This window comes from Podarcis liolepis (assembly GCF_965112155.1).
Source record: "Podarcis liolepis genome assembly, chromosome: Z".
Lineage (NCBI taxonomy): Eukaryota > Metazoa > Chordata > Lepidosauria > Squamata > Lacertidae > Podarcis > Podarcis liolepis.
The window spans coordinates 33172080-33194819 of NC_139570.1; the positions used below are offsets into that span (position 1 = coordinate 33172080).

The 22740-nt window shown below is 45.2% G+C and overlaps 1 protein-coding gene across 4 annotated transcripts in view; it reads right to left on the reverse strand.

Annotated features, from left to right (window-relative positions):
* Positions 1-5211: 5211 nt before the first annotated feature.
* COL5A1 (collagen type V alpha 1 chain) overlaps positions 5212-22740 on the reverse strand; it is a 184710-nt gene continuing 167181 nt past the window's right edge. Inside the window, exons 59-67 of one of the 4 annotated variants that reach the window (XR_014521361.1) lie at positions 22544-22597; positions 21494-21529; positions 20941-20994; positions 19953-20211; positions 19114-19226; positions 15257-15325; positions 9705-9938; positions 6090-9025; positions 5212-6038 (exon numbers count right to left, since the gene is read on the reverse strand). Coding sequence is in view for 3 of the 4 variants with exons in the window: in XM_083484933.1 (XP_083341059.1) it covers positions 8879-9025; positions 9705-9938; positions 15128-15325; positions 19114-19226; positions 19953-20211; positions 20941-20994; positions 21494-21529; positions 22544-22597 (1095 nt within the window). In the remaining variant the exon portion in view is untranslated. Of the gene's footprint in view, positions 9026-9704; positions 9939-15127; positions 15326-19113; positions 19227-19952; positions 20212-20940; positions 20995-21493; positions 21530-22543; positions 22598-22740 lie in introns of all 4 variants that reach the window. The other 3 variants (XM_083484933.1, XM_083484934.1, XM_083484935.1) reach the window with 3 other exon arrangements.

Genomic DNA, 22740 nt, shown 5'->3' on the forward strand with positions numbered 1-22740 from the left:
ATCCCTGCCACCCTTCGATCATTTAAAAAAAATTCAGTTTGATAAAACAACTAAAACAGGTCAGTAGCAAAAGTAGAAAAGAAAAAGAAAGCATACAGTAGTGAAAAACAGATGATGGAGGTGATCAAGTCACCAGCTTGACTCCCCACACCCCTCCTATGCATCTGCTTAGTGCAATTAATCTTACTGTTAATTAGTGGAGAATTGGAGGAATATTCAACAAAGCACTTGTAGAACCCAAGAGCCCTGCACCACACCTCTCTTCTGCAGCGATGCTGCATATGTCTGTGGTGGAATCTACACACATATAAAAAAATGTTCTGAAAATGCTTTTTTACAAAAATTGCTTTAAAATACATTGAATTTTCCATAAGGCTCATTATCGCCATCTAGTGTCACATTGTATATTGCACTTAAAACACACCTAAAACATTTTCTTTTATTTAAGAGAGAGTAGATCGAGATCAAGGAGCCCAATTCAGAACCTCCAGATATGCCTGGTTCTCCTCCTCCTCCTCCTCTTCCACCTGTAAGCACTTTGACACCCACACCTTTAATGAGATTTATTCTCCAAAGCATGAAGGACCCAGGGTTAAAAATAACATAATGGCCCACAAATTCTTACATCAGAGGAACTGGGGAACAAGTCATCATCATCATATATATAAACCAAACTAAAATCCTTCAGAAGAAGTTGCTTATACCTAGTCAGATCACAGGCCCATTTAGCTCAGTGTTGCTTGCACTGACTGGCAGCAGCTCTTCAATATTTCAGGCAGGGGACATTCCCCGCCCTATGTGGTGATGTCAGGGATTAAACCTGGGACTCTGTACATGCAAAGTTCACTCTTTTTGGCCCTTTCTCTAAAATCAGAAAAAAATTCCAGTCCTCGTGGTTCTGAAATAAACAAGAAGTAGGAAGCTCTCATATACTGAAGCAGAAGAAGCTGTTGACTTCGGAAGCAGGGGTGCAACTTTACTCTTGGAACTTAGTATTGGACATGGGCTCCAGATATGAGGAGAGAAAACCTGCATTCTGTCATTTGGACTAACCCAGGAGCCATTTGCAGGCCCCAGTTGGTTTCTTTCATTGCCCGTGGCTTCCAGGCACTTACGGCTCCAGGGCTGGGTCAACATGCAGATAACCTGCTCTGTTCTCTCTGCAGAGAGAACCAACCCTCCCCCCCCCCACAAATGCCTGCTGTGAAACTCCCCCACGTGACAAATGAACATCCCTCCTGAGGTGATTTTGTTTCCCCCTCCAAATAGCAAATTATACCAAATGAAGCAACGGCAGTAAACCTGCTGTTTCCCCCCGACGATGCATTGCTAAAAGGGAGCTGTGAGTGCTAAAATTACATCTTGTACAACACAGACTGTCAGGTTTTTGTGCTCCCTTGGAATTGTTCACTCCAGCACAGCAGAAAATCCCATGTCTTTCAGCCTCCTTGGGGTGTGCCTTCCTTTCACAGGTGAACATAAGAACATAAGGAGAGCCTTGATGCTGGATCAGACCAGTGGCTGATTTCACCCAGTATTCTGCCCTCCCACCATTGTGACTAATAACCATAAATAGCCCTCTCCTCCTCCATGAATTTGTCTAATCCTATTTTAAAGCTACCCACATTTGGTGGTATGCACTACTTCCTGTAGGAGAGAGTTTTGTAGTTTAACTTTGTGCTGAATGAAGAACAGACCCTCCAAGTGTTCCAGGGACAGTCCTGGATTTACAGAAGCCATCCCAGTTTCTGATTTGATCCCAGAATGCCCTGCTTTTCCTTAGGACATCCCTATTTTCATCAGAGAAATATTGGAGGGTATGGAGTTATCAAACCCCTAAGCCATCTGAAGACAGCCCTCTATAGGGAAGGGTTTTTGTAATGTTTACTGTTTTATTATTATTATTAATATGTTGGAAGCTGCCCAGAGTGCCTGGGGCAACCCAGTCAGATGGGTGGGACATAAATGGTAAAATTATTATTGTAATTTTGGAATAAAGGTAAAGTAAAGGGACCCCTGACCATTAGGTCCAGTCGTGGCCGACTGTAGGGTTGTGGCGCTCATCTCGCGTTATTGGCCGAGGGAGCTGGCGTACAGCTTCTGGGTCATGTGGCCAGCATGACTAAGCCGCTTCTCGCAAACCAGAGCAGCGCACAGAAACGCCGTTTACCTTCCCGCCGGAGTGGTACCTATTTATCCCGCCAGAGCGGTACCTATTTATCTACTTGCACTTCGTGCTTTCGAACTGCTAGGTGGGCAGGAGCTGGGAATGAGCAATCCCCGTCGCGGGGATCCGAACTGCCAATCTTCTGATCAGCAAGTCCTAGGCTCTGTGGTTTAATTCACAGCGCCACCCGCGTCCCTAATTTTGGAATAGGACACCACTATTTTCTTCAGAGAACTGTTGGGGGGCATAGAAGAAGTCCTTCCTTTTTCAATCTGTCCTGAATCTTCCACCATTCAGTTTTGTTGGATGTCTACCAGTTCTCGTGTCATGAAAGAGGGAGCAATATTTCTCTCTCCACATTCTCCATACCATGTGTTGCATCATTTTATAAACTTCTTGTTGCCAAACAATGCAACATTTCCTCAGAGCAGAATGGGCAAGTGCCAGCCTCCCGGATAAAATTGCTAAGTGGGCCACAGGCTCTTCCTCCCATCTGGCAAGGCTCTTGGAGATGCAGCGAAGTTTTCCAACCTGCTGGCTTCCAACAGAGCCGTAGCTTAGTGGTTAGAGCACTTGCTTTGCACATAGAAGGTCCCAGGTTCAATCCACAATATCATTTCCAAGTTGGGCTGGGAATTGTTCCTACATCCTGAAACCCTGGAGAGCAACTGCCAGTCAGTATAGGCAATATGGAGAGAGATGGATCAATGGTCTGACTATGTAAGAGGCAGCTTTATATGTTTCTGGGATGGGCTATAGCTCAGTAGCAGAGCATCTGCTGTGCTTGCAGAAGGCCCCAGGTTTAATCCTCAATGTTCAGGCATCTGGAGCAGCTGCAAGATGTGGGCTGCTGGCAAGGCGATTTGCCAAAGGAAAAAAGGGGACACTCCTGGCCTCTTTGAAAGTAAGGAAAGAGAATTTCTCAAGCATTTTAACTCTCCTTGGATCATTTTCAAACACAATCCGTGTTTGCATTAATAGATGGTGAATGAAAGTGAGGAAAGAGAATTATTGCAAAACTTTCTTTTCCCCTTGTTCATGGAGAGGCAGTGTGGTGCAGTGGCTAGAGTGTTGGTTGAGGATCTGGGAGACTGGGGTTCAAATCCCTGCTCAGCCATGAAGCTCACTGGGTGACCTTGGGCCAGTCACTCACTCTCAGCCTAATCTACCTCACAGGATTGTTGGGAGGAAAAAATGGGGACAGCTATGTATGACACCTTCAGCTCCTTGAAGGAAAGGCGGCGGGATATCATAGAATCATAGAGTTGGAAGAGACCACAAGGGCCATCGAGTCCAACCCCCTGCCAAGCAGGGATATAAAGGTTAATAATAATAATAATAATAATAATAATAATAATAATAATAATAATGCAATTTCTGTTCACATTAACTGATAGCAAACCAGTGGGTGGCAGGGATATGGAGCCCTTTTTGGCATAGCGCTAGTTATTATTCAATACAGGTGTGTCTCCCCCACTCCCCACCATCAATCAAGCAGCTGAGTTGCCCTCCCACCATATTGCCATGTCAGCAGAAACTCCTGCTTTGCTCCAAAGCAGGTATTCGATCTGATGCTTCCCCCTTTGGTAAAAATGCGCCCTTTCCACATCTGCCTTGCATAATGGAACAAGCACCACATCTGAGCTCTGAGCACATTGCCCTGGAGCTGAGCAAGCCCAAATTGGCTTTGATATCCGTTGCAGGTGATTCATTTGGAATCTTGAATGCAGGAAGAGAAAAGAGGTGGGGAGGTGTGATGATGATTTGTGGGTCACTATGGGAGAAGGCACAGTGTCTCAGGTTGATGAGGCTATCAATATCCATCTAGTCCAGCATCTAGGTCCAACAGTGGCCACCCTCTCAGTCTAGCCTACCTCACAGGATAGTTGTGCGGGTTAAAATGAGGACTAGGACCTGGGAGACCAGGGTTCCAATCTGAACTTCACGGCCATGAAGCTCACTTGAGGACCTTGGGGGCTTAGTCCTTGCCTCTCAGCCTACCTCACAAGGTTGTTGGGAGGATAAAACATGGTGGGGGGGGGGAGCCATGTACATCACCTTGAGCTTCTTGGAAGGTGGGATATAAATGCAATAAATACATGATAATTCTATACATCTTTCCCAAGAAAGATCCCTTGTCAAATATACACAGTGTAATTGATTTCAACTGAAGGGTGGAAAGGGTTGCGTAGTGGAAATAACAGTATATGCTTTGATAGCCTGCATGCTAAGAGATGTAAAACCTGTAAAAGAGAATGTGAGAGGATGTTGTTAGGATAATCCACTTTCTCATTCTTGTATTAAGAAGGTGTCAAGAATATTTGTGCAGGGAAAACTCAGCTTCTGGTAGAGAAGAGACACCCTGTTCTCTTTGCTGAATCAGGCATCCGGCTCTGATACTGCAGGCATGCTTTTCCTCCAAGAATGGGACTTAATTTCTGCACCTGTGTAAAGCTACGGCAAAAAAATACCTATGTATAAGCATGTGTGATTTATAGGCCTGTGGACTCTACCTTTGTGGATTCCACAGCTGCTGCTGCTGCATTGTCCAAAATAAAGCTGGCACAATGGTGTGTTCGTTGAAGATCTCCACCACAGTTGTTTTAGGAATTCGAAGAGGGCCTTCTTGGGGCATTGGTCTTCATTTGGAAATGTATCGCCTGGCTCACCTTTCCCACTAATTGTGATCAATCCATCTTGCTTAGGTTAAGTGAAAGCAAATCAGGCAGATGGAATCACACTCATGAGAACATAAGAAGAGCCTGCTGGATCAGGCCAATGGCCCATTTAGTCCAGGATCCTGTTTTCACAGTAGCTGACCAGATGCCCCAAGTGGAAACCCTTACTCAGGATTCAAGCACAAGAGCAACTCTCCCCTTCTGGGGTTTACAGCAACTGGAATTCAGAAGCATTGATGCTTCTGACCATGGAGGCAGAGTACAACCATTGTGGCTATCAGCCATCGACAGTCCTCTCCTCCAGGGACCTGTCTAATCCTCTGTTAAAGCCTATCTTGTTCAAGAAGCATTCAACGTTAGGGTGGGTCAGGTGGAAACAGTAAACTTGATTTATTGGAAAAAAAACTATTACATTTATTCCTTTATTACACAGGTTTAAATTTTGTTTTTCCCCTTTAAAAAATTACCTTTCGATGGGCACTGTTGGATTGGAATGTTCGAACCTGTACAAAGAGGTCTGGGCATTCACACACATATCCCATAATACTTAAAAAAAAACCGGGGGAGGAGTATGTATTTAAAACTTTGTTTTTTCATAGGTTTATTTTTCTTTTCTCAATCAACATTTGTTCAAGTCATAATATATATTAAGAGAGGAAAAGGGGAGGGGATAAAATTACACAGAAATATATGTCTGCAAATACAAGGAATAATTTTTATTGCAATATACCGTTAGGTAAGTGGTCTGGGAGGGGAGGAAGGAAAAAGGGTCAAAACTTCAGTACAGTTTTACAACACTTGGTAGGATTATTTTTTTTGACAGAAACACCCAACAGAAAGAAAGGGGGGGGGAATTAAAGATTCATTGAAGAGAAATTAGCAGAACAGAATCACATGACCTAAGTGTGTGGGTGTGCTTAGTAGGTATCTCCATCCATCCATATTAATAAGCCATTTCTTTTGCAGGTGCAAACACTCAAGCCTTTGGATTTCCTAGCATTTTTCAAGGTGCAAGGAAATAAAAATAAGGTATGGTATTCCTAAATTGTCTTTTTGGCTAAAGATGCTGTTCTAGAACAGTAGGGCTCAAACTTTATAACCTTCAGGGAACCTGATCCATCAGCTGCAAAGGGGCTGAATGTCCACCATGCTGTTCAGAAACTGCCTTTGACAACCTGGTGCCCTCAAGATGTCTGGGAATTGTAGCCCTGAGGGCACCAGGTTGCAGAGGGATGGTCTAATACATAGGCACCAGTTGAGCCTTTTGGGGCTGACTCTTCATATCCATGAACCAAAAGTGCAATCTGGGGTCAAACACCACCTTAACCAAAGGGGGTGAGAGAAGGGAGGCTTGCTCGTTCATTTCAGGGTGTCGTTATCCTTAAGCTAATGCATTCCTGCCTCTACCTGTTGCATTTTGGGGGGAAGCTCAAGGAATGCTATGTGATAGCAGTTCTCTATCCACCAGGGAAGCTGCCTCGCTCTCCCTGATCTTCTCAATGAGGGATCCCTGGTGTGTGTTTCCAAGCTTGCCCAAGAGAACACAAAATGCTCTGAGAATTCTATGGTACAAATATGAATGGAGTCTGAACTAGATAGCACCATGGAGCACCTCAGGGCCCTGTCCCCTTGGTTCATTTAAAAAATAGGAAAATACATCATATAAAGGCTCCTGTTCACAGTATACATGATGTATTTTCCTTTGCAAAGACTGACCTCCAATTGACCTCCTTGGACAGGGGTCTTTGGCAAAAGTGCACTGCTTCTTATTTTCCTTCTTTCGGAGTACCACTCACCCAACTCATGGAGAGAAGAAACAAAAAAAGTGAAGGCCCCAACTGAAACAGTTTATTGCTAGCAAGCTTCTGCCCTCCCCTTCCTCAGTGGTCTTTAGGTAAAAGGCACACAGGATTACACCATCTCTTATTGCTGTTGCAATGCAGTTGTTTTGGGTTGGGGGGGCAAGCTTGACTTCAGGACATCAAACAAATACATAAATTAGCACCACAAATATTCAGCGCACGAGTACAAATCTGGCATAGTTAATCATCCTATAAAAATGCATGAATATTCTATTTGTTACAAAAGGAAAAACAAAACAAAAAAACCCCTCCCCGCAAGCAAGCACAGCTTTAATACTTTTCTACAGAAGTGGGCTGGTCTATGCATTGAAATAATCAGACTAGCATGCAACTCCATTCAAGACTGTGGATGGGGTGGGGGTCGAGGGGGGGTAGAATGGGGTGCTGGAAAGGTGCTCAATCAGAACATCATTAAATGAGCCTTGGAGGGAGGTAAATGGCAGGGGGGTGTCCACCAGTGTCGTCGTCAGAGATAGCACCAACAAAAAAAGAGAAAATGTAAATAATAATAATAAAAAATATAAGCACCTGTGTTTTTATTATTTTTTTAATTATTTTTAAAGTAAAAATAATAATGGAGATCCCTGCCATGTACAATCCTCCAATGAGGGAGGAGGTGGAATTTTGGGGAGGGGGGAAGGGGCTTTTAGGGTTTTTTTTTGGGGGGGGGGAAATATTTTTTTTTAAAAAATGAAACCTGTACCTTGAAATCAAATGGAGTGACAGCTGACCCCAAGTCTGTACTACTTGTCAGAGCTGACAAAGGCACTTTCTTTTTCTTTTTGCAGCAGAGTCATGGATTTCCAGTATAACAATATGCTTTGTTAATTAAAAAAAACACACAATCCTGACATTCCTCAGGGTCTCTTTTCCTTTGGAGAGCTGCGGCATGGTTTATCTGATCACCTCCCCACCACTTCAAAAGTAAAACCACTCAGGCACATGAGGAATACTGTGTATATTGATTGTGTAATCATCAATAGAGAAAACACCAGCTTAGTCAGAAGTAAGGGTAAAATCCTGGAAGACACGCTTACTCAGGAGTAAGGAGGAGAAACTCGAAGTGCAGCCTTACATCTGTGTTTATGCATAAGGCTCAAAGTGCCTGAATGTTTTTACCAGGTGCACCCACCCCACGGGTGCAGGGAGGGAACCGCAACAGCAATTCATTGCCTGGGTTGCAGGAGGCTGGACTAGTTGACCCTTGGGGTGCCTTCCAACTCTACATGATTTTATGCCTCCTGGACTGGTGTTTTTCATAAGATGGGCTGGTTTGCTGGTAAGAAATGTGGGCTCGTTAAATTATCAATCAGGGACATGGGGCAAGTCACATGCATGCTTTGAACCAGAGGCATTTTATATTTAATATAATAATATACAAATATTTACTTAACAACATACAAAAATAGAAGCACCTTTATCATATGGGGAAGACAGTCAGAACCTGGGAAAAGTTTTCTTTCCTGTAATTGATTTCAGTTGTAACTTTTAGGATCAAAGTTTTACAAAAAGCAATTAAAAAAAAAAGTTTATTCCATATGAGTTCTGTTTGAAACACCAGCGGTCTGGTAATCTGACCTGGGAGGATTCTGGAGCATCCTAAGTCTACGCTCCTATGCCGAGGACAAGTGAGTTGTTGTGTCACGCCTGGAGAATAGTTTTCTGTGGGATTTTTCCAGAACCTTCCAAGAGATGGGGAACTTTAACGATCCACAGTACCTGGTCTTCCCCCAGCTTTGGCAAGGTTGTCAAAATTACGGAAGAACAAGACCTGGTTTTGTGGTCTCAGTGTGTTGAAACAACAGCTGTATGTTCAAGTGCAGGAAACTCTTTGGTGGCCTCAGAGGAGAAGCTGAGCAAGAGGGTTTTTTGAGAGATGGCCTTTGCTGGTAGTGGATGTCCTTAGGTCATGTGATTCTGGAGTCTGCAGTGGGAATGATGATCCTGGGGCTTAAAAATGGTTTGGGAAGGGTGATCCAGCAGCAGAGTTGGAGCGCAGGCAAAACAGAAGCGGAGGGAGGAAAGAAAAACCCAAATAGATAGCAATCCTATCAAACTGTCCAGTTTTAGAACGTGCATGTGACGATGACACAAAAATGGAACCAAAAACCGAAGGCGCGATGAGGTTACGAGGTTGCTCATTTTGGAGAACTAGTTTTCTGAGTGGTCCCTTAGCCCATGAAGCAAGCTGGTCCCACCTCGAACCCAAACTTCTGCGATGCTTCTCCAAAGTCGTTGAACATGATGTCGACAATGGGGACCTGCTCCACTTTGGGGGTGTTGATTTCCAAGACCGTCTTCTGGTAGCCTTTCTTTGCCTGGGGGGAAATGGAGAAAATTGAAAGGCAGGCCCCCTCGCTTATGATTCTGAGCAACTGGCAATCAAAAGCATACTGCTTCCAAGAGTGGAGGTAGACTATAAGAAGAGCCTGGTAGATCAGGGCAAAGTGGGCCCATCCAGTCCAGCATCCTGTCCTCACTGTGGCCAACCAGATGCCCCAGTGGGAAGCCCATAAGCAGAACATGATCTGAATGGCCGCTCTTCCCACTTGGGACTCCCAGCAACTGGTATTCAGAGGCATCCTGCCTTTAACAGCAGAGGTGGCATCCAACCCAGAGGGATGGAACCTCAGGGCTAAAATCCTTACCAGTCTCGCCATCAAACATCCTTCTTAGAAAACATGCCAAAAATCAAGGTCTGTTGCCTTTTGTTTGCAAAGCAGATGTCCACTTCACGTTACGTTCTTTCAGGTTACGTCCTGCGGCGACCCAAAAGTACTGGAAAGGGTTACTTCTGGGTTTTGCCGCTTGCGCATGCACAGACGTACAAAATGTCATGCGCATGCGCAGAAGCGGCAAATCGCGACCCGCGCGTGCGCAGATGTACCGCTGCGGGTTGCGCTCTTTTCATGTTGCGAACGGGCCTCCAGAACGGATCCTGTTCGCAACCAGAGGTACCATTGTAGTTCTATGATTCTAAGACATGCAGATACTCACTGCACAGCCATCCAAGACAGCCCTGATGAAGGGGTTGTTGTCATAGGACATCTCCTCGTCATTGGAGCCCAGGAAGCGGATGGCCTTGTCATAGTTGCCAGCCGTGGCGTCGTGCCAGGCCACCGACTGGAAGCAATTGTAGGTGAGGTTCTGGTGGGCGGAAGCACTCAGGAGCCTCAGGAAGGTCATCTGCACCACGCCAATGGGGTTGCCATCGGAATCAACATAGGAGAGCTGAGGGGGAAAGAAGAAGAGGAGAGGGAGGAAGCAGGGAAGGCAAGGCTGTGCAACAACTTGGAAGGTGGTGGAACTCTCCTTCCTTTGGAGGTTTTGAAGCAGAGATTGGATAGCCATTTGTCAGAGATGCTGTAGATGAGATGCCTACATTGCAGGGGGTTGGACTAGATGACCCTCGGGGTCCCTTCCAACTCTACCATTCTATGATTCCATGAACTTGGGAGGCATCCTGGGCTAACAACAGATGGCGTATAGAAAGCTGGACCATAAGAAGCTGGATCAGGCCAAAGGCAGCATACAGTGGTGCCTCGCAAGACGAAAAGAATCCGTTCTGTGATTCTCTTCGTCTAGCGGTTTTTTCGTCTTGCGAAGCAGGCCCATTGACGGATTAGCGCTATTAGTGCTATTAGCGGCTTTTAACGGCTTATCTGCTGATTGGATCAGCTGATAAGCGGCTTAGCGGCTTAGAAAAAGGGTGGGGAAAGGAAAAAACCCCTGCAGGAACTCGTAAGGCATTGTCGTCTTGCAAAGCAAGCCCATAGGGAAATTCGTCTTGCGAAGCACCTTCAAAACGGAAAACTCTTTCGTCTAGCGAGTTTTCCGTCTTGCGAGGCATTCATCTTGCGGGGCACCACTGTACTGTTCTTACAGTGGCCAACTAGGTGCCCCAATGGGAAGTCTACAAGCAGGACCTGAACGCAACCGCGGAGCTCTCTCCACTTGTGATTCCAAGTAACTAGAATTCAGAATTATTCATATTGCCTCCAACAGTGGGTGGAGCCCTGCTGGTTCTGGCCAATGGCTCATCTGTCCTTACAGGCCAACGAGATGCCTATGATGTCAAGTAGGACACATGCACAAGAGCACTCTCCACCCACTGTGGCTTCCATTACCCGTATTTTTCGCTCTATAACACGCACCAGACCATAACACGCACCTAGTTTTTAGAGGAGGAAAACAAGAAAAAAAATATTCTAAACGAAATAGTGGATATATGATTTTTGTGGTTCATGCTGTGGCCACAGACATGTGATCTGACGGTGAGTTTGGGGTAGCCCAATGCAAAAATCCTGAGGATCCATGCTTTGTAACCACGGAGGAGGGAAGGAAAGGGAACTATGGATCCTCTGCTCACGACTGCAGCAGATCTCCCCCGCCACCCGCGGGCATTCACTCCATAACACACACACTTTCTAGGAGGAAAAAAGTGAGTGTTGTGGTGCAAAAAATACGATAATTTCATAGAATCCTGGAATTGTAGAGTTAGAAGGGACACAAAGGGTCCTCAAATCCAACCCCCAGCAATGCAGGAATCACAGATCATTTCAATGGATCTTCTCCGGGTAGGTAGGCAGGGAAATGTGTATGCAGCAAAGAACAGGCTACTGGGTGTAACAGATGGTATATTTGGGCATTCTGTTCTGGTTTTGCAACTGCTCTCAGACAGAAGTACCTGCCCTCGCAATATATTATGGACTGCATTTTAGGAACGTGTTCTGGAGACAGCCTGTTCCTTTGAAAGAACCTGGAAGGGGGCGGAAGGAAATAGGGATGTACCAAATGAAAACAGGAGAGACTCATAGTGAGAGCAACTTCACAAGGAAGGCGTCACAAAGAAATAAAGAAAGGGTATACCAACCAATGATCTGGATCTGTGTCCACGCTTATCCGGAGAGATCAACATGACTAATCATGGCAAGCTCAGTATGCCAACAGAGAAGGCGCTACCTGCATTTTAGAAGACGAACTAGCCAACCAGCTGTAACCACCTCAGAGTTGCCATATTCCTTTCTTAGTCATTTTGGGGAGGCGGCACTGATTTATAGCCATGGTGGCGATTGGGAAAGAGGAATGCTCACCCAACAGAGGATCCCAAATCAAATTGGAAAAGATAATGGAGCTCACTTGTGCCATTCTCCAAGACTATTACAGGTCACTGCTTTTTAACGAGTATTGTAGGGCATCTCCTGCAACATGTCACTAGCCTTATCATCCTCCTTGGAATTCTTCTAGTACAGGAGAATTCTCCAAATCACAGGCCACCGTACATTTGAAGCACAGTGATACCATTTTAAACAGTCATGGCCCCCCCTAAAAAATTCTGAGAGCTTGAGTTTATTTAGGGTGCTAAGAGTTCTTAGGAGACCTCTATTCCCTCTCCCAGAACTGCAATCTCCATGGTTTTCAGGGGAGACTGATTGATTATTAAGGCATTCTGAACAAACTACAACTTCTAACCTTCCTTACAAGGTTGTTGTGTGGACTTTCCCCAAAGAATTATGGGAGCTGTAGTTTGTCAAAGGTGCTGAGAGTTGTTATGAGATCTCTGTTCCTCCTTTACAGAACTACAGTTCCTGGAAAGAGGTGAACCACTCTGGAAATTGTAACTCTGTGAAGGGAATGGGGCGGATATTTAACGAAGCAGATTTTGTGAAATAATAATTATTATTATTAAACCAACAGGACAACATGTCCTCAGAGCTGCTTGTTTACTTATAATATTATAATAATAAGAGTTCGTGACTGGAGCCATATGGCTGCAAGATTATAATGAGCTTGAACAGGTGCAAAAGCTCATAAAAATCTAATGGGAGTTATGCATTTGTTCCAGGGCTGGAGCAGGGGGAGGGGGAACCCCCCAAGGTGAAACTCACAATTTGTAATCCCATTTTTCACTCTCCTGGATGGAAAAGGTGCTCTGGGCAATTAAAGGAGGGAGGGGGGAAACCCTCCTTCTGAATAGCTTAGGAATTTTGAGGTGAATAAGGGACATGGGTGGCACTGTGGTCTAAACCACAGAGCCTAGGGCTTGCCGATCAGAAGGTCAGCGGTTTGAATCCCCACGATGGGGTCAGCTCCTGTTGCTCGGTCCCAGCTCCTGCCCACCTAGCAGTTTAATAGCATGTCAAAGTGCAAGCAGATAAATAGGTAAAGCTCCGGTAGGATGGTAAATGGCATTTCTGTGTGCTGCTCTGGTTCGCCAGAAGCGGCTTAGTCATGCTGGCCACATGACCTGGAAGCTGTCTGTGGACAAATGCCGGCTCCTTCTGCCAGTAAAGTTAGATGAGCTCTGCAACCCTAGAGTTGTCTGCCACTGGACCTAATGGTCAGGGATCCCTTTACTTTTTTAAAGGCACTCAGAGAGCCACATCCACACCAGAGATTGAAAGCACAGTGATGCCACATTCAACTGTCATGGCTTCTCCCCCCAAAGAATCCTGAGAACTACAGTATGTTCACAAATGGGGTTAGCCACATTAAAAGCCCTGCAGTGCATCACCGAGGATTGGAGTCTTCTGAGACCTTTTGGGACTTGCAGGAGAAACTCTCCCACAGACCTCAGCAATCTTCTCTGCACCAGAAGAGTTTGTGGGGGTTGTTCTGCTGTGAGGCTAGTGACATTTCTCCAACAAATCACCTGCTCCTTCCAAAATATCGGGTCGGGGTGTCTTCTAGATGCTGGTAGCTATTTTGAACAGAAGATGCAATACTAAAGCAGAAGGAGAGCAGCAGGACATCAAAATGTGCAAAGAGGCAGGAAGGAAGATTTTGAGGAGTTGCTAACCATTCAGGTCTCCCTGTCCCCAGCACAAATAGATTTGCCTATGGCTAGCAGAGAGCAGAGAAACTGGCCAAGGCACAAAGACTACATGTGGTGCAGCACCAATACTGCAAATTAGTACAGTGCTCTGCATTTGCGGACATAACTCTCTCCCCTGCATGGGGAGGGAAGGGGCTCTTAACACGTACACAGGAGATGGCAGTTGTGCTCTGTTAAGTGGGAGCTCTCTTGCCAGCCATGTGGGTGCAGATTCAAGTGTGTTGCATGCAAAGTGATGGTGGCTGAAGGACCAGGATGCCTATTTTGTTTGGTTTTGAAGATTTAAGGCAGAAGCATCATGAGCTAATGTGGTGTAGTGGTTAGAGGGTTGGACTAGCACCTGGGAGACCGGGGTTCAAATCCTCACCTGGTCATGAATCTCACTGGGTGATCTCAGGGGCCGGTCCCTGCCTCTCAGTGTAGCCTACCTCACAGGGTTGTTGTGGGGATTAAATGAGGAGTGGGAGATCCATGCAGAAGATCTTTGGTGAAAAAGGTGATATAGAAATGCAAGCAATAAGCTTCAAAGAGGTTTTGCAAGAGAGCCATAAACTGGAGGGAAGAATCTAAACCAAAACCAACTGATTCTCATATTCCATAGGGCTGCTCTGAGTAGACCTACTGGCATTACTAACTTGGGTATGTTCAGTTCAGTAGGTGTCCTCTGAATACAACTTAGCTGGAACCAACCCATTTAATTAATTAAACTAACTGGTACCTTGTTAAAGGTATCCATGAATAACATATTAAGGAATCTAATGAATTTGGAGCTTCAGCAGTCAGTAAAATCTTTTTATTGCTCCCACTCCATCAATGGCTCAAGTTCGAATTTGCAGACTTTCAAGTTCAGAACCATGAAAGGCTGAATCCTGAGACTTGTCTAAGTTATGCAGAACTGAGTACAAGTTGTGCACTAGATTCAGCCCAAGCCCAAATCCAAAATCAGTTCATTTGCGATCTGGGCTTTGGCCAGGTCAGGTGGAGACAGCCCTAGGTTGCCCTCAGTTGCATCAGGCAATCTGGAGTACCCCAGGAGTGGGGCGTTGCAGGGTGGGGTGGAAAAGAAACTGTGTCAGCTGCACACACCTATTCCCAGCAGGGGAACACCAACATGAACCCTCTATTCACTCACTGGCTGAAGGCGCTGGGGAATCAGACCCCAGTGCTATTGGATCCTCCTGTGCTTTCAGTGTTGTCAGGAGGGTGGAAGGAGACACACCTTAATTAGAACTGATTCAGGGACACATCTAGGTCAGCTGTTACCCAGGTTGGGGCCTTGGATTGGGTCTGGGTGCATGTGTGCTGCGCCAGTGCCCTAGCTAGCCACTTGTGGCTAATATTAGCCAGCCAGATGGTGACAGGCAGATCTCAGAGGAGGCATGAAGCAAGGATACACCCCAGCTCCTCCTTAAACTGTTCCTCTGTAGTCATTTAGAGCCCCCCAATGCTCGTGCTGGTTAGTCCATCATGCAGTGTGTGAGCGGGTGGGTTTTGCAGGAGATGGCCATAACCAAGAAGCAGGCGTGTCTGGCGTGTCTCCTCCCAGTCAGAGGCGTGGTGGGGTGCCAAAAGCTGAGCAACTTACCAGGGACCCCCGCTTGAAATGACTATACCATGTGGCCGGCTGCTCTTTGGGCCATCGAGCCATTTTGCTCTGCAAAATATGAGACACGTTTAAAGCAAAACTGGAAAGTGAGAAGGGGGAGTGCCTTACCAGTTTACCACGCTTGAATTCACTGAACCAGGAGCCTGGGTTTTCCTTGGGCCATGTGGTAATCCTGGCCTGAAAGTGGCGGAAGAGGCGTGGCGGGGAGGAAGAAAAGGAAAAGGGTTGAGAGAGAAAAAGAAAGAGAAGAGTTATATTCGGAGGGGCACAGACTCACATTGAAATATCTCCAACTTCTCCCCAAAATACAAATAAGGACATCCTTGTTGGGTCAGGCCAAAGGGGGTCCATCTAGTGCACCATCCTTTCATGACAATAGCCAACCAAGTGCTCCAATGGGAAGCCCACAAGCAGGACCGAGTACAACAGTAACACTACCCCCACTTGAGATTAACGTCAACTGGTATTCAGAGGCATATCAACTCAGACACTGGAGGGGGAATATAAGATAGGATTTTGGTATCTGTGGCCCTCCAGTTGTTGTTGGACTCCAACTCCCATCAGCCCCAGCCAGCACGGCCAATGGTTGGGGATGATAGGAGCTGTAGTGCAGAAACACCTGGAGGGCCACAGATTCCCCACTCCCTTGACACAGAAAATAAGAAGAGCCTGGCTGTTGGATCAAGCCATAGGGTGCTCATCTAAGTCCAGCCTCCTATTCTCACAATGGCCGCCCAGATGTCCCAGTGGGAAGCCTTGGAAGCAGGACCTGAGAAGAGCAACTTTCTTCTGTGGCTTCTAGCAACTAGTATTCAGACGCATTACTGCCTCCAATAGCAGAGTGAAAACACAAGAAGAGCCCTCCTGGATGAGGCCCAAGGGGGCCCAAGTAGTCCAGTAGCCTGTTCTTACAGTGGCCAACCAGGTGCCCATTAGGAGAAGCCAGCGAGCAGGATGTGACCACAACAGCAATTCTCCTCTCCTGCAAATATATTTTAAAAATGTCCCCCCCCCCCCCCGGTTAGGTAGGAGAACGGCATTGCAAAATTCAGAAAACTGTTGATTTCAAAAGGACAGTGGTGTTTTGGTTCTGGAAATGCAATTCTGAAAAGTTCACATTAGAAATATAAGCGGCTCAAATCCCCCCCCCCCCAAGAGGTATTTTTGTTACCATGACTGCTATGTTCCTCCTTTCTGTTTAAAATCAAGGTGACCTGGTGCCAAATCTGAGCTCTCTCTCTCTCTTTATCTTGGAAGAATTCCTGAACTGGAAAGTTAACTGCTTGACTTCAAGATCAAACTTTTCAACCCTTACGAATGCACAGCTGTAAAACAATTATGCCCCCGGTGACAACTCTCATTACTTTGGGGTTAATGGTCTGTATAACCTCTGGAGAGGTGTTGGGCTACAACCATCAGCAAGCCCTGCCAGTAAAGAACAAGCAGAAATATCACTCTCCTGGGTAAATGGTCCATTTATCCAGGAAGGTTGGAGGTGGCTGAATAAGGTTTGGAAGCAAATGGTCAGAATGGCAAAACTGCTACTTTGAGCCCAGAACCAATGAAGAGCACATGTAGGCTCAGCCCAATTGGTTTGTATCACAGGAGCCACCAGTGTTGAATCTGTCAGAGCAATGGTGTCCTTGACAACTTCCTTGGGCACCCATGATGCCACAGAATCCACTTGCTAACTGCATAGGTTGGTGATTGCCTTGAACATGAGGCTGCTGGAATGAGGCTAATGGCTCATCTAATCCAGCATCATGTTGTCATAAAAACAAAAGAACCTGCTGGATCAGGCTAGTGGCTCATCTAGTCCAGCATCATCTTCACACAGTGGCCAACCAGATGCCCATTAGGAGAACCCCTCAGTACCCAAGCACAAGAGCCTTCTTCCCTCTTGCGGTTTTCAGCAACTGGTACTCAGAACCATTACTGACTCCAGCTGCGGAGGCAGAACATAGCCATTGTGGTTAGTAGCCATCAATAGCCCTCTCCTCCATGGATTTGTCCTCTTTTAAAACCACCCAAGTTAGTGGCCACCACTGCCTCCTGTGGAGCAAGTTCCATAGTTTATGTGCTGCATGAAGAAGTGAAGAAAAGTGCACAGAGCTGAAGGAGGAAATTGGAAGCAATTCCATCCTTAGGGAAAGACAAGAAATTGGGTGCTGCCTTCTATTGAGTTAGACCATTGGTCCATCTGGCTCAGTATTTCCAATACGCAGTGGCAGAGGCTCTCCGGGACTTTGGGCACAGGGCATTGCCAGCCCTACCTGAAGATAGAACCCAGATTCTTGCACACAAATAATATGTTCTACTACTGAGCCCTTCCTTTAAAAATGAAGTAGGAGTCTAGTCCTCATACTTTTGACGAAAGGGTTGAGTTGAAAAAGGAACACAGGAAGCTGCATTATACTGTGAGAAATCCATTGGTTCATCTAGTTTAGTACTGCCTACACTGACTGGCAGCAGTGGCTCTCTAGGGTTTCAGGCACGGGACATTCCTACTTGGAGATGCCATCGGGGATTGAACATGGGGCCTCCTGCATACAAACCAGATGCTTCATCACTAAGTTGTGGTCCTTCCCCTAAAAACAAAGATTCTAGTCCTCGTAGTTCTGAATAAAAGGCTGAGTTAAATAGGAATATAGGAAGCTATCTTAGAATAATGGAAACATAGAATTGTAGCATTGGAAGGTCCCGCTAGGGCCATCTAGTCCAACCCCCTGCAATGCAGGAATAACAGCTAAAGAATCCTTGATAGATGGCCATTCAACCACTGGATGTTAAAAACCTCCAAGAAAGGAGAGGCCACCACCTTCTGAGGGAGTCTGTTCCACCACTGAATGACACAAAGCTATTCCTAATGTTTAGTTGTAATCTCCTTTCTTGTCATTTGAATCCATAGGTTCAGGCCCTCCCCTCTGGAGCAGCAGAAAACAAGCTGGCTCCATCTTCCACATGGCAACCCTTCAGATAGTTGAAGACGGCTATCAAATATGGTTTTATTGAGCCAGGCCATTGGTCCACCCAGCTTAGCATTACCAAAAGCTCTTCAGAATTTTGAACAGGGGTCTTTCCCAGTCCTAGCTGGAGACGCAACTGGGGACTGATCTTGGGACCTTTTGCTTGCAAAGGAGATGCTCTGCCATGGAGCCCTGAAGCCTGGAGTTCTTTGAAGCATAATCTTAAAGGATCTGACCTGGAGGGCTTTGGCTATATCCTGAACAGTGGAATGATTAAGGAAATCGTGTTTTCTTCCTAAAATGTTCATAACAGCCCACTGGAAAAAATTATCCAAGTCTCCTGTTCCTCCTTAATACAGTTCTACATAATCTCTCCACTCCCAGCCTATTAACTGCTCTCATGATTTCTTTATGAAATGCAACACAGCTACATTTTCCCTGCATTTTATATGCAAACATGGGACAAGGCTACTTTCAGGACAGTGAGCTATTAGGCTTATAAAAAATATGTACTGTGAATAAGCAAGTAGTTTTTCTTTATCGCAATAATTTATACACAGGCCTTCTGAGCTACGGCCTCTCACTTCAAATATAGTTCTGGAGATCAAGCCATTATTAGGAACTGAGTAGCTTTTTTAGAGTGCAATTAGGCACAAGATAGGGGCCGCTTGGTTCTAAATAAGGTGGTGGACTCTCATTCATTGAAGGTTTCTTAGCAGTGGTTGGATAGCCACCTATCAGGGATTCTTTAGCTGTGATCCCCGCATTGCAGGGGGTTGGACTAGATGACCCTCGGGGGACCTTCCAACTCTACAGTTATATGATTTTAAGCTTCCCATAGAACCAAATCAAGGATCCAATGGACAGGTCAACTTTTCTGCCTGCCTTCCAACGTGAAAGTGAAAGGGATGCCCAGATTAGTGAGAAAGAAAGAAAGAAAGAAAGAAAGAAAGAAAGAAAGAAAGAAAGAAAGAGAAAAAGCTCACAAGAATCACTTACCCCTTCTGACTTCTTATCTGGGAAGATGCAGGTCTCCCCACCAGCGGTGAAATTACAGTAAACTTTGAAGGAATCCCTGGAACAACCTTGATTAGGATCTACCCAGTATTCACCTGGAGTTGGGACCATGTTTTTTTGAGGGGAGGAAGGAAGACAGGAAGAGTTGATACAAATCCTACAATTTAATCATCTAACACATTCCTATGTTTGTGAAAATCCTACTATATGACACCAATTTCTTTTCGCAACAATAAAAAGGGACTAGGGATGGAAGGATGTTTTGTTTTCTAAGTAGAAATTTGCAATCTCTCTTAGAAAGAATCCTCATGAAAATCCACCAGCATTTTGGAGTGAATTTCTCCTAATAAACCAATTTTATGCAACAAATGCTTATGTGCAGTTTTCACTAACAAATACATTTTTTGCAAGAGATTTCCCTAAACGTTATTTGTATTTGTATGTTATTTTCACTAATATCCTCATTTTTAATGCACACTTTCCCCTGAGCTATGCATTTTGTGAAACACTGGTTGATTGGAGAACTGCATCACGAAATTTGGGTAAGTGCAAATTTTTGATTCGCCTATTGTTTCAGAAAGTGTGAATTTGATGGGATCAGCTTTAGACTCAAGAGTTGTGGAGGTGGAAGGGACCCCATGGGTCAACTAGTCTGAATACCTGCAGCAATCCCAGCAATGCAGGAATCCCAGCTACTGAATTGAACATCTCCTCCATCCCTATCTGAAGCATGTAGAAATTGCAGATGTGTACAACACTGTTCTGGTTCCCAGATAAACCCTCCTTCCCCTTCCTGCATATCCACTGATGCCCATCCATACCGTCTGGGAAATCCGGATGACAGAGTTGCAGATCTTTGCAGGTGCGAGCTGGGTTGTGCTGAGTGCCCAGCGGGTGCTTCATCTGCTCAATTTCCAGTTTCAGAGAGTTCAAGGAGCCAAAGATCTCCTCCATGCCGTCAGCGTAGTCCATGTAGTTGTCAGCATTGCCTTCGTTGACCAACTGGCTGGCGTCAATGTTCCGCCGGGTCCTCTTGGAGGACTGGATGGGAAGTGGTTGGATCACTTCCCCTGGAGGACCCTGGGGCAAGGAAGAAGTAGAGTGACACAGTTTAACTGGTGCTGAAGACAGAGAAAGACAACACGTAGGGAAGGGGCAACATCAAGGATGGACTACTGTAAGCTGCTCTTCAAGGGACTGCCCTTGGGCCTGGTTTGGAAGCTCTAGCTGGTGCAGAATGTGGTATCCAGATTGCTGATGGGGGCATCTGGCTGAGAACATGGGAACCACTGTTATTCACTGGCTGCCCATCTATACCAAGCCAGGTTCAAGGTCCTTGTATTAATTTACAAAGCCTTGAACAACTAACATCTAGGGTACCTCAGGGATCGCCTGAGCCTTTATATTCTATGTTGAACAATGAAATTATCTGCAGGAGGATTGTTAGTCATCCCCTGAGTTGGGGAGGCTTGTTTGACAACAAAGAGAAATAAGCCTTTAGTGTCATTGGTCCAGTCCAGTGGAACTTTATGCCACTGGAGTTTCAGCAGGAGCCTTCTATACCAACTTTTAAATGCCTGTTGAAAACATTTGTCATTCTCCCAGGCCTGTGCAGGCAGTTAAGAAGAGATCCTTTCACAATGTTTAACTGATGTCTGCTTTTAACTTTCCTGTGTATTAACTGTATGGTCCTATGTCATTTTGTAAACCATTTTGTTATTTGTTTATGAAAAAGCTGCCTGTAAATATTTCCAATAAAAAGGGGAGAGGTGTTCTAAAACCACAAAGGACATGGTGACCAGTACTTACAGGAGGCCCTGGTGGCCCAGGGTGACCCGTTTCCCCTTTTGGACCTGTTGGACCCTAGAAAGACAAAGAAACAGAAACCAGCAGATGTTAGTTAGGTGGGCAATACAGATATCCACAGATCAGAGGCTTGTCATCAAGGGATAACTCCTATTTCTTGTGGGCCTCTGGCCCCAAGTCCTTTATATGGGAGCAGCTACATGATGAACAAAGATAGCCTTCTGAGTGTAGTTAAAAGAACCAGGTAAGGCTACCTCTTAACACAAGAATTCTCAAAATAGGGGTGGCAGTTTTCATCAATGTTTGGATGCAGAGAGCCATTTTGATTCAAGATGGTAGCCCAGAAAACAACTTTGGTGTGACTTTGCACATTTTTTTGGCGTAGGTTTGGCTGCTTCTCAAGATATCGTTTCCAAACTCAATTCAAGGGTTCCTTGGGCAGGGATCTTTGATGTTCAGAAGCCAGGTGCCATTTTGAATCAAGATGGGAGACCAAAATGTGACTTTGGCATGACTCCACCAAATTAATGTTCCCAGTTGCATAGGTTTGACTTACCGATGATCCTTTAGCACCTTTTGGACCAGGGGGACCCTAGACCATGGAGAGAGCCAAACCAACAGTTAGTAGATTCACACACATACACAAATTATCACTCACATTAATGTAAGCTACTGATTTAAAACCCAAACACTATTGCAGGTTTCAAATGAATGTGCTAGGGATACACTTCATCTCTCCTCAAATATGGAAGATGGAGCAAGCTTATTTTCTCCTGCTCTATGGGGTAGGACACAAACCAATAGATTCAAGTTACAAGAAAGGAGATTCCAACGGAACGTTAGGTAGAATTTTCTGACAGTAAGAGCTCTTCGACAGTGGAAAGGACATCCTCATAAGGCAGTGGACTCTGCTTCACTGGAGGTTTTAAGCAGAGGTTGGATGGCCATCTGTCATGCATGATTTAGTTGAGAGATTTCTGCATTGCAGGGGTTTGGATTAGATGACCCTTGGAGTCCTTTCCAACTCTACAATTCTATGATTCCATGAAGCCCCCAAGCAATATTTTAAAACATCTGTTTAACATTTAAAAAAAGAAATTCCAGAATTACTATGGGTTGTATCCCACCTACATTTTACTCAGAGTATCATAGAATCATAGACTCACAGAAATTTATGTTCGGAAGTTACTCATGTCCATTCATTCTATTCAGGGGCCAACCCAGACAACTCCTAGTTATGCTCTGGGATGGGCCATAGCTCAGTTTTAGTGCATCTGTTTTGCATGCTGAATATGCCAGGTTCTATCCAAACATCTCTAGGTAGGGCTGGAAATGTCCTCTGCTTGAAACCCTAGAAAGCTGCTCTTCTATATAGAAGAGGGTCAGTGAATTCTAGGGATTGATCAGTAGAATCTGAGAAAGATCTGGTGCAACAGGAGGTTTCTGGTAGTTTCCAGGCCTCCCATTTTCTTGTTGAACCCACAACAGGACACAATGACATGTAGCCTACCAGGTTATTTACTGAATAGCTCGCCTCTCTTATGCACAAGTGACTCATTTGCACCATCGTTTTGGGAATAAGGATCTCTGAGAACTTGCTACGTACCGGTAAACCTGGAGGACCAGGAGGCCCAATTGGACCAGACGGACCTGTTATACCCTATAGAAAGAAACCCAAACAGCAAAATCAATGTCTATTCAAGAGGAATTCAGAAAGTATCTGTTGTTAACAACAAACTTTGGAGGAGCCAATTCTAAATTTGGATGTTTAAAAATATTTAAATTTTTAATCAAACTAATTAA